The sequence below is a fragment of the Seriola aureovittata genome, chromosome 24, assembly GCF_021018895.1.
Source record: "Seriola aureovittata isolate HTS-2021-v1 ecotype China chromosome 24, ASM2101889v1, whole genome shotgun sequence".
NCBI classification, from domain to species: Eukaryota; Metazoa; Chordata; class Actinopteri; order Carangiformes; family Carangidae; genus Seriola; species Seriola aureovittata.
This window is the reverse complement of record NC_079387.1, coordinates 2,372,191-2,387,955: the sequence shown is the minus strand read 5'-3', so window position 1 is coordinate 2,387,955 and position 15,765 is coordinate 2,372,191. Positions and strand designations below refer to the sequence as shown.

Sequence of the window (15,765 nt, the reverse complement as noted above, 5' to 3'; positions counted from 1 at the left end):
GTCCTGCTTTGGCGTCGGCTCTATTTGCCTAATGGTCACCCAGAGTGCCCTTGACTGGCGACTCGGCAGGACGCCTGGACCTTTGCCATTTTCTGCTGGCATCGGGGCAAGCTGGTGGTGATGGGAGTCTCCGAGTGGGAGTCTCAGATGTGAGATTAAGTGCGATAATTGCTTCAGAGGCAGCGGCGGGGAGAGCTGCAACCCCGGGAGGAGCGAGGAGACTAAACAACAGCACTTACTGTATTTAGACTCGCAGCTTCCACTTCTGAACATCTGGCCTGTTGCGCATTTGCTCTCAAGGCCACGGGTTAAAAAAACCCATGCAGTGATAGCAGGAGTAGTTTAAGTCTGGTCAGGCCCCAGAGGCGGGGTCATAGCGGGGTCAGAATCAGTCCTCAACCGGACTCCAGACAAATAGTGAAATATTTGAATCTTATAGAGTCCTAACATTTTTTGAGGCCGTTGCTGTTTTTGGTTGCATTATATTGGATACAGATTCACAGTGTGCTTCCACAGCAATGTGTGATATACTCTACTGTCGCATATAGACTAAAGGGTTCTCAGAAAAGTTTATTTCCTGTGGTTTCCATTTCAACAGTGTCACTTTGAGTCTTGCAGAGAGGCTTTATTTTTTTGCCAGTGATTAATTAGAAGAGTGAGATAACAAACAGAATAAACTGGATAACACAAAAATGAAGCTTTTAATGCGGAGCTCATAGTCAAAACAGACGCCACCAAAATAAATGGCTCACAAATGCTGTCACTTTTTCTTTTCTCTCTCTCTCTCTCTCTCTCAGACTTAGATTCCCGGCCCAGTGACCTCTTCATGGGAATCCCCATTATTTAATCACAGCGCGAGCACATGACCAGAGTCTCCAGAAATCAATGGAGAGCATCTGTCCCACTGAGATAACCGTTTACCCAGGAGATGCGTCATGAGCTGTCAAGCTAACCTCTAATTAATTAGTCTTAAAACCTAGACCACACTGATCTGACAGCATCGGGTCACAACCGGCCCGTGTGTTATGTACTGTACCTCGGATGTCTGAAAACGCAGATGGTTGAAGTATGGTGCCTATGTGGCCTGTTTCTTACAGTTGCCCCCCCCCCTTCTGCTTTATGTAGTCGGTCCACTAAGAGGCAAATCATTAGGCCAAAGCCAAGAAATCCTGACATCTGTTCTTTCCATTCTGCTCTTAGCCTTAGCTCATTTCGTCCGTGCTGTAACTCAGTAGCGCACGTTTTGTGAGTGTGGGCTATTCCCAGCTGACATTACACAGCTGGGCTCGCTTCTGGGCCAGCCGTTAGAAGTTACCCAGAGGTGCTTCTGGAGTTACACATAGAGAGGAGAGAGAGGAGAGAGAGAGAGAGAGAGAGAGAGAGAGAGAGAGAGAGAGAGACTCAAGTGATTAATCGCACCTTTTCTCTAGAAAAATACTTTTTCTTTAGAAAAGTACCACGACTCTGTTTTGCTGTTCTCTACACTAACTGAAAACATACACAGTCCAGTCACGACGTTGATCAGCATCTCATGTATACATTTGATCAATGAGCGTTCACTGTTATTATTTGGCACATTTGATAATGTTCGTAATGAAGCTGAAATAAGCCTGCATCTCCAATTAGCTGATATTCCGAGCGGGTGTTTGCACACTGACTCCGTTGTTTACTTTTGGCTTTTTTCTCGTCTCTTCTTGGCAGGAATACATGGACGCAAACAAATGCATCGACGAGCTTCTCAAACAGCTAGAGGAGGAGCGCCGTAATGTCCGAAGGTAAGGCGTTCTCAAGACTTTTGGGGCAGATGTTTTATTGCCGCAGAATATCAGCAGCTGCCTGCAATCCATTCCCAACCAGAGGCAGCAGAACAATGTTGTTTGGTTTCGAGCGCGAGACAAGCTTTGTACGGTGTGCCTGAGAAATGCTTTTTGTGTTGGAAGCACACTAAAAAAGTGTCAGACAAAGAGGAGACTCTGGGCTCAGTGAGGGGTTGACTGGGGGCATTTCTCATGGAGGTCCTCTGGAGCGGATTTGCCCAGACAATGGGAATGAAGAGCTTATGGAGATGCCAATCTAATGACCTTGTCCCCTCCGTGCTCCTATCATCCTTGCCCTTCCAGTGATGCACCGCCCCCATAGAAAAGAGAGACAATTTTTTAAACTTCAGCCTCTTTTGTACAGGCCTCTCTCCATCTCAATGGAGCTGTATTCCCCCAGCTCAAAGTAATTTTCCCCCTGAGTGAGCACAGAGGGGCTGGGGGTTGGACACAGGGGGATAGGGGTCTCAGGGTGGGTGGCTGGGGGGATGGATGACCACTGACCATCCCCTTTACTAGGCCAGGGCAGCCCCTTAATAAAGGAAGTGATGTGTAAAGGAATGACCCTCCCGTCCAAGTCAACCCCACCCCTCTTTATAAGACAGGGAAGTCGTCTTCGATGACACCCAGAGTGACCTAACAGCCACTTACAGAGACCCAAATGTCTTTGTGGGGCCTGACCCGTGTTTTGGGCCAGAGGACCAGGTGGTTTAAAAGCCATGAACTTGGATTGGAGTGGCTGTCGTGACCACGATCAGAACTGTAGTTGATGTTGCGTTTGGTAAATGACCTACCATGGTGTCGGGCCCTGTTAATGTTACAGACAAAAGTTTGATATGTGTTTTTCATTTGTAAGATGATTCAGGAAGAAGCTGAGTGGTGTAAACTCCTCCATGCTTGAAGCGCAACCTGCAGTACAACACAGGGTTTCAAGCTCGTTTGAGTGGAAGAACTAAAAACAAAAACACCCATTACCAATGAGCATAATGCATTGTTTTGTCTTACACAGAGTAATGAGAGGTATCACCGTAAGAACCTCTGCGTAGTTTTATATGCAACCATCTTGACACTGTAAACAAACCGGTGTGTATTCAGCCAGCACCTTGCTTTGAATATTCCACATTTTTGAAGCTCAGTTTTTAGAAACAACAAACCACCAGGAAGGAGGTATTTGTTCTCATCACTTTTCCAGTGTTGTTCGGTTCAGAGTGGCGACAGTGATAAATGACTTCACAAAGGCCTTTGTTGAGTTAAAACATAGACTGCTAGTCAAAAAAAAAAAAAAACGCCTCCTTCCCCTTATTAGGCAGCATCTCACGATGCCGTAGATGTCTCCCTCCACCCCTCAGAATATGGGGCCCATCAATCCGTCAAGAGGAGAAAGAGAAGCTCTTACATTCCTCTAGTTCTCTGCATCCCTACGTCATGACCCAGTGACCCACTGCATTCATGTCTCTCATTGTACCATATTATAGGGTAGTTTCACACTGGTGAGGTACACAGATTGGACAATTATGACTTCTTTTTGAGCCAGGCACTTTTCTGAGTTAGTAAGGTATATCAAATATCCCTGTCGAATGCAAACGCAACAACATTTCCTCTTTTTTTTTTGTGGTTAGGAGGGAGACTCTGAGACTTTTCAGTAAATCTCTAAATACGCTGCTTTCAGTGATACTTTGGAACCGTGAAGAGGAAGATGTGAAGAAACTATGGTTGTTTGGAACATAGTGAGTGTATGGGTCGAAAGCAGATATATGGACTATGCTACAAGAGGTGGTTTAAGAAGCTTTTCCAGACATTCTGATGTGTTATGTCCAATTTCTCTTGCCAAGCCGGTATCACATACGCAGAAGCAAGGTCCATGGACGTCAGACGCATCTGCTCAACATCCTAGAGCCCCATGCACACACACACACACACACACACTAATACAGTCTTGCACTCTGTCGCAGCATCATTGCTCGGTGGAGCACAAAACCCCAGTGGGATGCTGGCCGGGCTTTCCTGCACCCTCTATTCAATGTGACCACGTCCTTGACAGACGGAAACAAAAGCTCCACGGCACAGTGTCAACATCAGATGGAACAAATCCAAATTTGGCAACATCAGACACAACGTACAGTAGGAACCAGACCCGGGGGTTTTCCACTTATTCATCATTAGTTTGCAGTGTACTCTCATTAAACGTGATCAATTCTTTTTCTTTTTTAAGCTTCGCGATATCATTAGCGGTGGCCTTGAAATGCCGCTGACAAACAGTTGCATCTTTGATGTGTTTGATGTGAAAATGTTGAGTGAGTTTATGAAAGACTTCAGCTGAGTGACAGACAGTGCAGGAAGGACATATGGACGCTCGGCAGCGTTAAAAAGCATGACGAGCCGGGGAGTGAGTTTGCATGACCTCTTTCTGACAAGCTGCTGTGTCAAGGCACCGTGACTGCGTAATCTTCCCCGTGGATTAAAACAATGTAGATTAGATTTTTCTTTTTTTTCTCTCTCTCTCTATCTCTGCTTCCACCAATTTTCTCACTCTTGATTTGTCACCGTGCTGAGCTGGTGTTTGTTTTTGTTTTTTTCTCCCTGATTCTGCCTTTGACCTTGTTTTTAGTGGGTCAAGCACTGGCATAGCCGGCCAGTGTTGGGTCACATCGCCCACCCCCCCTCGAAAGGCCTGCCTCACCTGCCATTTTCTCTCTGCCGGAGCAGATGGTGTGTGTCTGTGACCCTTTCCACACCTTGGAGGACAGGGAGGGACAGGGGAGGGTTGGAGGAGGGTGGCCGGCAGGCAAGGGTGGGGGCCCCTGCTCAGAGCGACTGGGATGCGGGGAGGTGTGTAAGGAGGGGGGGACTCAGCTGGAGATCCAAGAGGCTTAGGACAGGTTGCATGGAGCAGGCGGTTGCAGCTGCAGCTCAGGCTGAAAGGACATTAGCGACGACATCTGCTGATCAATAAGCTATTTGTCATGTTCATAGAGCAACGGTGGAGCAAAAGACGCCAGAGATAGAAAGTGGAGGTCAGATCAGATGTGTGTTTAGCTAAGGGATTATAGGTAATGGGACTTTCTTTGTGTACGTGAATTTGCCTGTGGGTAGAACTGAAAATTGACCACAGAAAATTGTTTTGTCCCGTAAAGCGCTCAACATTTCCGTCCATTTGTCCTCGTCTCATCAGCCGAGGAGAGGTCTGAGGTTTTGATTTTGGACTGACTGAAGTTGTTGGGTTTTGAAGTGTAGTTTTATTTTTAAACGCCTGTCCTTAAATCAGTATAAATCCCTCAGTATCATTTGGATTAGCTCTTTCAAAATTCTTCTAATTGTTTCAGCTACTGAAAGTGCTGAGTTTTTAAGCCACTTGAAGTTAAAGAACTCAAAAATGGCTCAAAAGCACTTTGAGTGTTCCCTAAATTTGTCATTTCGGGAACACTAATGGAAGAAAATGTCCTTGCGCTCAGAGGACGGCGAGGTTAAGTGAAAGGGAAAAAATATGGCGAGTGTAGACACACGAGAGAAAAAAAAAGACCACAGGAGCGCAAAAGCTGGGAAACAGCTTTACAAATCTGGACCTTACTGATGTTACTACAAGCCATATCTGGCCTCAAAGACGCCTGTGTGCTGCCGGCGGTCTGAGAGAGATGAAAGGCTGTAATCCTCAGCTGAAGTATGTGGCGAGGCCTGTTCTGTCGATGAGGAGGTGGATAGGGTTCAGCCTCCCCGCAAACGCCCCAAAGGGATCTGCCGTCTCGGTTGGGTGAGAGCCATGCATTTTACAACTTTAATTGGATAAGTTGACCAGTCTAATGCAATAATTTGATCACGCTAAGCTCCAAAGAGATCTAATATGCTCCCAAAGTATATTTGTGTGCCCTCTGAAGTGAATGACTTTGCCTAATCCATCCATTAAACGTCACTTTACGGCCCGGGAGTCCAGACTCTTTAATATCTCAGAGGAACCGTCAGTGGGTAAATAAATCAGTCCATGAAAACTTCATTGGAACCTTCAGGCACTGGTGGAATTTGGTATTTGGATCATTTAAAATGTTTTATTTGTGCTTCCGTTTCACAGTAAGAGAAGCTTGATTAAAGCTTGTGAGGTACGAACCATGAAGAATGTGCGGCCAAAAATAGGAGGTAATCACGCCAAGAGGGGCTTCCCTTTGGTGTGTGCTATCTGTAATTAGCAAAAAGCTGTTCACATCTATCAGAGCGTGTTTGATTGTTAGCAAGGGGCATGTCCGGCGCAGCAACGCGTGGTGTTGATCTTTACCGTACTTGTCAGTGAGGATTTAACCGCGAACAACGATGATGAACTCCCTGAAGCGAGCGGTTAAGGAGGTGACACTGCTGGTGCCCTGTGACACAAGTCAACACTTGCCAGTTTACCCCAAGCTAGGATTCGCTCAGTCCGCCTGGCCTGGGCGGGACACACACACACACACACACACACACACACACACACACACGCTCGTCTCCCCAGTCCTGTAAATGCCAAACACCCCAGCCCTGATTCATGAGCGAACTCCGGGCCCGGCTAAAATACATGCATCAGTTTTATTGAGCTTATGAGAGGAGGAGGTTAATCGAATGGGTTAATGAAGCCTTTTATTGATGCTCCCTCAAGGTCGTTTCATAGCTGGTCGCAGTGCTGCATTCCCGTGCACGCTGGGTAAGAACACTTAAGTAGTGATACGCTATGCTTGCACCGCCTGCACCACCAGACTTTTAAGTTTCTGATGCATTCAAGGTTAAGTATAAACCTAAGCAGCTGTCCACTGCTCTTGTTCTAGAAACCAAAATCTCCACTTATGGATATTTCCTGTTGCTGCAGATATACAGTTGTTGTTGTTTCCAGCCGGGATGTAGTGGATATGCAGCGTTTTAAAGGACTTGTGACACGTATCCTTGGTGTTTGTATTGAATAGGCTATTATCTCCATTCCTAGAAGCAATTAGCTGTGTTTGAGACCTCGCGTCTCTTTCAGTGGGGTCTTGCATAATGGCTAATTGCCACTGTTGTTTGTCTAAGCAGGTCACAGGCTCTAACACGAAGGTCTTGTGCTGTAGGAAAAGTATTTAAATTGTGTATTAGTTCGGAATATAAATTGTTTTATCTGATGTCAGTCGTACGTTTGATTAAATGAAGGTTCGCACAACATCCAGGTCTATTAACTCAGCTTAACAGTTGAGTTCCTCCATTGTGCAATGAAAAGATTTTATTTTTTTTTTTTATCAAGATAAGCTTTGGGAGAGGGTGCTACGACTCCTTTTGTGCTCATGAGAGCGTGCAGTTATTTTGACGTATATGGGTGCTGCAAAGCGCTCCTGAAAACATCCTCGTTTTAAGATAAGAAGAGCGATAGATCCTGTGTGGTTTGGATTGTTGATAGATCCCGTGTGGTTTTGGCTAGTGGGAGTCACAGTGGTTGCATCCACGCTATTTACCTCCAGCTCAGGGCTCTCCGGAAAACATCCTCTCATCTCTCAGAGGAAACAGGAAAGGGGGCGAAAATTTGCGAAATGCACACCACTTCAGCTTTGGGAGGGCACGTCCTGTCAGTCTGTTGATGATTTATAAAATCCAATGTTGCTTTAAGCAAATGAAACAAATTCACCACCGGAGTAAGATCACACGGTGCCAGTGGAAATCACTTTAACTCAAGAATTCAAGACACAACACACAGCTACAGTAGAATATACTGCCGGAGATACTGCTACAGCGGCAGAGGATAATTGGACTGGCTTAGGAAAAGTGATTATCTCATCCCGCCAGGCAAGTAGATTTAAGTTGTTCAGGAATCGTTTAAGACTGTCGTGCTAGGAATGTTGCTTTTCAACATCAATAACCTCCTACCGCATTGATTTCGACACCTCATGGGTATTGTAGTCGCATTTACAGTGCATTTTTACAGTGTGTACCATCAGGTCCGTGTCGGTACGGCAGTAAAATGCGCAGAATTTAAAAGGATATGACAGAAAACTACAGCGTTAATTTGTAGACGCACTATCACTAACGGTACCGTCGGTATGAGAGGGAGGATACCTCTGAGATTACCTCATAATAGTCTCATTTATTTACTGTAATCACCAAAGGAATGAAAGCTTTTTTTTTTTTTTTTTTTTAAAGATACACTTGACATTAATTAAAGATTAATTCCGTCAGTGTTAATCCTGCTCATTCCACTCTTGATGACGTTAAGCGTTTCCTGACTTCCACGAAGAGAGGGGAAAATCTCCGCCTGCTGATGATGTCTGGCCGGACCACCACCACCATCCCGCCTGTCGTTCCGCCCCCATCCCCCTGCTTAATGAAACATGACGGAGGTGCATTATCGCTTTCATTGTGTTACACACTTCATTCTGCCACACAGAAGTTAAACATCGCACACACACACGCACACACACGTACACACGGCCTCTGGAGGGACTCGCGCAGCGTGACCCATCATGTGATTTGCATCTGTCTGGGCGTTCGCCGCTCCGAGCCGTGTAGATCCTGAGCAGGCTTGTGTTGAGTAAACAAACACGCTGCCTGTCTACAGCTTGGCATTTCCTTTACTTGTCCCCCCCCCGACCCCCCTTCCCAAAAAGAGTCTAGCCATGTTGACAGCTGAATATCTCCTGGATGGATTGTAGCCACCCATAGAACCTCTGATGTGTTTCCAAATGATTTTAGACCCCTTACTTTTCCTCAGTTGTATCAGATATTAAATAGCTGTTCTGGGAAGCATGTCTAAGCTCAAACACCGCGTACACGCTAATCGTCTTTAGAGCGGGAAGGAAACAAAGTTTTTCCTCTTCTACCCCCTGTGTGATTAATGTCTGGCGGGGGAACACACACCTAGACGGCAGAATCGACCGGTCCGGGTAATGAACTGGAGTGACGCATGCTGCCCCCACCCCCCACCCCCACTGGCCACCACTGGTCCCTCATCTGTGATCAAGCTGCAGGGGATTAATGTCGTGGAGGGAAAGTGTGGCTGACGGCTGGAGCCCAGGACATTGCCCTGACAGGATGTTTGTACATTCACGTACATATAAATGTAAACTTTTGAGACACCTCTTCTTCTGTATTTCCATTTCGTGTAGCTACAGTGTGTTTCATCACATTTTAAAGAGACATTTTTAATTCTCATTCCACTACATTTGTTTTATGGCTGGAGTTGAGGATTTTACATTCCAAACATATGATAAGCTCATAAAATATGATCAATTGGAATACATTAAACTATCCAGCAGCATAAAGCGGTTGAATTTAGCTCCATCTGGACAAGTACAGTAACATTAACATGCTGCCTACATGTTAATGCCTTGATAATTTAACTCTGAAAGGAGCAGTACTTCAGAATTATTGCTTTTAGTCCATGTGTAGACCAAAGACAGCACTGTGGTGAAATATCAACCATGAGTTTTAAGGCTTAATACAGAACTTTATAAAGGTATTTAGTTTTCAGAGTCGCAGTCATTTCCTCATTCATTTTGTCCCCTGCAAACTTTAGATTCAGGCTCTAAAGTAATTTACCTGATATGTGCACTTTCACTGGCCAGTCCAGGGCACTGGTGGATGCTGTTGCATTGCATTGTGGCCAAGTTCAAGTTTTTTACTGGACGATCCTGAATTTTTATTTATTTTTTTGCCAGAGCTCTCTGCATCTGCCTCCCCAAACTGCAAAAAACAGCTTTACTTAAAACCTAAATACATTTTGTTTACACTGTTCTTGCCACAACTTTCCCTTATGTCTCTGCAGAGACATTCGTCTTGAACACATAAGTATATGAGTACATATGTGATTATGTACTTAAGTGCATAAATTTGTTAAAACCACATAAGCTCCCAAAAATATGTTGTACAAAAAGTGATTGCGAGTATTTTTATGTTGTTGAATTTCTGCTTTCAACTCACTGAAGGATCTAAATAACCACTAGCATCCCTTTAACCCAGGCCACTCTACGCTGCAGTTCAAAGGTGCTTAACCTCACACGTTTCCTTTCACACACACAACCGCAAGCACGGGCATCCCTTTCCCCCAGACCACCCTGCACCCCATTACAAATCCATATCGACCCGCCGTCCCTCCAGCCACTGTCCCAGCACCATCCTGTCTCCTTCCCTGCACCCCCCCTCCTCTCTGTGGAATGCTAACCTAGCCTGAGTGTGTGTGTGTGTGTGTGTGTGTGTGTGTGTGTGTGTGTGTGTGTGTGTGTGTGTGTGTGTGTGTGTGTGTGTGTGTGCGCGCGACAGTGGTGGAGCCAGGCTGGCTGTGTGGGCGGCCGAGTGTTTCCAAACAGTGGAATCTGTCATTGACACCCCTGGCAGAGCAATAAGCAGCGCCTTAATGAGCTCAGCAGATCACTCAGCGCACACGGTGGACACACACACTCACTCACACACACACACACACACACACACTAATACACACACTCCAACTTGCATGAATATTACCAATACAGACACACCATCACATACACGCAGTGTAATAAATGGACAAAATTACAGTTGGGAGAACCTAAATACACCCATGCATGTATGTACAGTAATACACACACAAAACACACACACACACACACACAAACACACTGTATATACTCTAAAAGATACACATGCATAACCCCATTTATGCACAACATACACAAATATGTATTATACACACAGCAAAGTACACACTCAATATACACACACTTAATTTTCACATGCACCCTCAAACCCATACGTTACATTTATGGTTGCAAACCCATGCTCAGACACACACATATACACACAAAACACACACAGTTAGCGAGTACAGACATACATTTATGGCACCATACAAACATACATGCTCATTACTAGAAATAAAAATAAAGTCTAAGCAGAATTTTTCTTCCTCATAATGGGAAAGAGGGGGATTCTGGGAATTAAGAGCACATCTATTTCTGATGCCAAACGCCACCACCGCCAAGCTCTGCAGCTCTGCAGCTCTGCAGACTGGAGCCATCGCTCAATGAACGGCCGCTCGCTGCTGATCAAATTAGAATGGAACACTGCCTTCAATATTTCTTGATTACAGCACATATGTATGTGTTCGTGCTGACTCATCCGTCCATTTGTCTTTTTCTTCCGAATGGGACAATGGTGTCTAATTGGTGACCACCTGCCCTTAGAATCAAATCATGCTTGCCCTGCATTCAGATTTCCCCCGCGAGACAGCTGTGCGTATGATAAACGCAATTACCTCTCTGCATGACATTTCGGTCAAATACGCAATAATCAGGCGTCATGAATCTTTCCGAGTTTTTATGATGACAAACGGGAATGTGGCAGCCAGCTTTTTACGAGACCTCTGATAACGAGGAGGTGACGGGATGTGTCAGTTTTTTTATGATCACTGTTGGGTGATGCCTGATCTCCAAGCATGAAATAATCTACGGTGCAGGGGGGGACTCTCAACTCATCCCTGCATGTTTATCTCCAGTCTCACTCCACCTTGCCTCATCTTTAACTTATCCAGCCCCCCAATCCCATCCCATTCTATTCACATGGTTAGTGTCATTTAGGACATTAGTGACAGTGAATGTGGTGCAAAGTGGCAGTGATGGCCCCGGCTCTAAGTCAGCCCCGTCCTTTCTTTCCCCTCTTTAACTGAGCGCTCCTGTCACTGGGACCCTTTTAATTCCCCCTTTCACCCCTCCAGTGCCCGCCCCCTCTCGCACTGGTCCTATTGGGGCGCAGACAATAGATTGTGCCCCCCCCCCTCTCCTCCTCTGCCTCTTCATCCCCCTCTTCTCATCTCCCTCAGCCCTTGCAGGCGTCCTGCCTGGTTGAGGCTGTGGGCTTCAGGCTGCAGTTTGTCACAGCCATTCAGCTGAGACTGATTGTGATTGCGGCAGATGGGCTGGAGCCTGGTCCGTCACTCGGCCCAGGCAGACCCAAGCACTTCTCTCTCTCTCTTTCTTTCTCAGCCTTTTTTTTTTCTCTGGCTTTCACTTTCTGTCCTTCGCTCTCTTGATCTTGATCTCTTCCTCGGTTGTCCCTATCTGCCTTTTGTCATTGGCTTCTCTTTCTTTCTCTGTGTCGACGTCCAAATGCTCTGTTTTCCCTCTCTGCACTAAAACAGGCAGCCAGTGTTTTCAGAGTTGGAGACAGTTTTTCAAAAAGCTCAATTTTTCTGGGTGTCAAAAACAGTGGCTTAGCGTGGATGAAGCGCCATAACGGAGAGACAAAGGTGCGTTTCTAACATTTTGCCAGTTTAGGGTGTTTGTCAGATCACTGAACAGCATCTGAAACCACTTCTTCCTTTTTTTTCCATCCAGCATTGGAAAAAAAAGGAAGTTTGCATCTTTCAATTTAAGTAACTTTCCAAAACCGTCAACCAGGCCCACTGCATACAACATTTGCTCAGGTTTGAAAGGGCTTGAAATCTTCTGAAAGCTATCTTTCCTTAATTTTCCGCATAATGACCTCCATCTTTTGTACATGCGGATGCAAGATAATGAATGCTTTCAAGGAGAGGCTGCCCAAAAGTGTGCCCCTTGTTATTTGTACAATTCCTGATGTCTCTTTGAGCTTCCTTAAAGTTTGGACAATCTGAACTTTTGCCTCAAGATGTGGTTCATTCCTCTAGTTTTCCTCTTTCTGTTTATTTTCTCTCTTCTTGTCTTCTTCTGTTGTCCCTATGTGTCTTTTTTTGTCACCTTCTCTGCCTTTTTTCTGCGCTAAAAGAGTCCACTTAGTGGAACATCACATGCCGGCTGCTGCTTGCCTGTTCACGTCGCCTTGTGGTAGTTAAACCCCCCTCAACGCTGTTGTCACCCCCCAAAAACTCCTCCTCCTCCTCCTCCGTACAACCCCCCACCCCAACCTCACTTCTCCTCCCCTGAGGAAAGAGCCTCCTTCAGAGAGGCAGAAGAGCAGCCCTCTCCCTGAACACATGTTAAATGTCCCGCAAGCCTGAGGAGGAGGGACGCAGTTAGAGAGCTGGAGAGAGAAAGAGAGAGAGAGAGAGAGAGATAGAAGCAGAGACAGACTGAAGAGAGAAATATTCCGGGGAAACATAAAGCCAGGAGGCGGTGTGGGCGGGGGGTGGGTGGGGGGGGCACGCAGCGCTGTGTGTGTGAAGAGGAGCCTCCGAGCGTGTGTGTTAGTGAGAGAAAGCATAGCACGGAGAGGGAGAGCGTACGCTGCGTGAAGGAAGAGAGGAGTAGAGGGGAGCAGCATCGGGAGAGTCAATGCATGTTGCCAGATTGAGAGAGACAGGGAGGGTAGAGGACAGGAGCGACGAGGAGACGGAGGGAGGGAAGCGAGGATTTTGAGCGGAGAGGAGAGAGGAGGGGAGGAGAGGCAGTTTGGTCTCAGTCAAGTCAAGAGAGGCAGGCAGGGAGCAGCGTAGAGCCGGCAGTGCTGCATTGTGGATGTAAACTTTATCATCTGCAGGATCATTGGGCAGCAGCTGCAGAGCAGGAGGGAAGCGTGCTGGTGGATTACCATGTGTGTCCTCTGAATGCACCAGGATGCTGCATCTCCACCAGGGTAAGAGCCGGACGGTCGTCAGCGTACACGACGTGACCAAATGGCGTTAATTCATGCGCAGATGTATGATTTCACTGTCTTTTTGATTGATTGTCCTCGTTCGGGGGAAATGGTTCATGTGCCATACTTTCTCTGTTGTCAGAAGAATACATGCACACTCAGCTTCTCTTGTGCCTAATTCAATGAGGCTTGATGATCCCCCCCCCCCTCGGCTGCACCTCCTTCAGACGTCTTCACATTGTCCTGAGCTGCAATTTTCTTAATAATCCCATGAGGAGGGAACATATTTCATAGAGCATGCGTTTGTACACATGTGCAGGGGATGATCTCTGATTTTGCACTGAGCCCGATTAGCCGGTTTCAGGTGGTGGTGGTGGTGGTGGTGGTGGTGGGGGGGATCGCGTGTCCTGTTGCTAGTGGCAACAGCATGGGGCAGGGGCGCTGCGTAAACCACTTTGATTCTGATTGATAACAGAAGGAAATGGATACCCGTCGTTTAAGCAGCGGTAAAACAATCCAGCATTGCAGGGGATTTGTATGTGCAGGAATGCATGTTTCCCCTCCCTCTACTCCCTCTCTTTCCTTATACTCTCTCGCTGGCAGATTAAGATTTTCTATCCAGCCCACTAATCCCACACTGAAATGACTGCTGTTGAATTAAGTGTGGATACAGCTAAGCGGTGGAGAATATGGATTGAGGGGATACGGTCTCTGTTATGGTCAGCGGCTCCATTAACGCGGCGTCAAGTCGCTGTGGCACCGGTGTCTATATGTCAAAGTTACAGCGGGTCAGGGGGTCCTTTCCTCACAGTCGGCCATATTTACAGTACACAGAGAGAGGTTGGGATGTTTGCAGCTAACACACCAAGGATGCCAGTTGTAGGATTCTGGACACTGGCTTTTATATTCTTAGCTGGATTTGTTGCCTCTAAAAACAGAAGTGCAAGGGAACATGAAAACAAGAGCATGGGAGAGTATGGACGGTATCATCGCTCTCTTGCTGGTGTTGTCAATGTGCCAGAGAGAAATGCCATTCTCTGTCTTCTTTTTTTTTAGTATGAGTTTGATTTTTTTTTTTGCCCTGGGAACGGGTGCTTCCCAACATGAGAGCAGAAAATAGCATCTGTCATGTAGTGGATGCTTTATAGCTGGAAACGCCGGTGAATGTTGGCAGTCTCAGTGAAGGACAGTCAAGCAGGGAAGTAAACAAAAGTAATATCTCAGCATTGCTTCAGGAATCTAGCATTGCATCATAGAGAGAGTTATTTATTGGGCCTTTAATCCAAAATGTTTTCCAGTAGCACTCCTGAATTTTAAACTCCCAATATGAGTTTTGTAATTGCCCCAAACCTTGAGGTGCTTCAGGAATGACACAAAATACTTTACCTCATTTCAGGATCTTGGCTTTATACTCTAGTTTTCATCAACAATAACCATGTGACTTCTCATCCTTGAGAACTAATGTTGTGGTCAGTAGGATCTTCGACCTGGGGGAAATTCCTCCCCTCTGTGACTGCATACCATGCACCATTACACCATGCACTAAATGCACAATTTGCATGCATTTTAATCTTGAGTAATCTCCTATATAGACTCCAGCCAGTGAACCCAGCCCAACCAGGGCAGACATCTATCAAATATTTATGTCAGTGTTAATGTTTTTTGGAATTGTATACACAACAGCAACCAAAGACAACAGTTTAGATGTTTGGCCCAGTATCTACATGGACAGTGTCAATTTAAAGCCTTTATTTAGAGCAGAGCAGCAGCCGGTGATATCATCCCGCCGCTGGGGCAGATGTGTTGCTGCACTGGGGCAGTTTGAGCCTGCTGCCCTGTGCCTCTGAAACCCACCTGGGGATTACTTGATAAGAGGATTGCCAAGTGGAGGGATTTGATTTTTATAGAATTAAAACTGTAATTCTCTCCGTCCCAACTACGCCACGGCACAGCCATTTCTCCACATTATTATTATTATTATCATTTCCTCCCTGCTGCCACGTTCTCGTCGGACCAACACGCTCCATTACTGCATCGTGTGTCCTACATTTCAAGCAAGTTTTCATTTAAAAGTCACGCAACGGGCGCATTTGCTCTGTGTTTTGAGTGGCGTGGCGGAAATCTATCGTGGCCTAGATGCCGCTGTAAGCTCAAAAGCAAATTCTCTCGAAAGAGGCGGATGTGAAAAGTTTGGTCATTTTTGGATGCCAGTTAGCATTATCGGGGCGATAATCGTTAAGTCAAAACACCAGTCTGACAAATAATACAGTCGACAAAATTAAGACCACTCCAGCAGATCATACTGACGTGGGCTTTTGTGTTTCCTTCCACCCCCTCCGAGTCTTGTCCGTCACTTGCGCCTCTCACTCCTCTACATCCGATTTTCCCAACTTTTCCTCCTCCCCTTTCGTCTGCTCCCTGTATGTGGCGCTCAGTATTCAGTGACCCT

The 15,765-nt window shown here is 46.1% G+C and overlaps 1 protein-coding gene across 5 annotated transcripts in view; it reads left to right on the top strand.

Moving 5' to 3' along the window:
* LOC130165303 (nck-associated protein 5-like) overlaps positions 1-15,765 on the top strand; it is a 126,045-nt gene that overhangs the window by 37,329 nt on the left and 72,951 nt on the right. For 4 of the 5 annotated variants that reach the window (XM_056370452.1, XM_056370453.1, XM_056370458.1 and 1 more), the window contains one exon: positions 1,702-1,775. In XM_056370452.1, the coding sequence (XP_056226427.1) occupies positions 1,702-1,775 (74 nt within the window). Of the gene's footprint in view, positions 1-1,701; positions 1,776-12,937; positions 13,317-15,765 lie in introns of those variants that run through there. The other variant, XM_056370454.1, reaches the window with a different exon arrangement.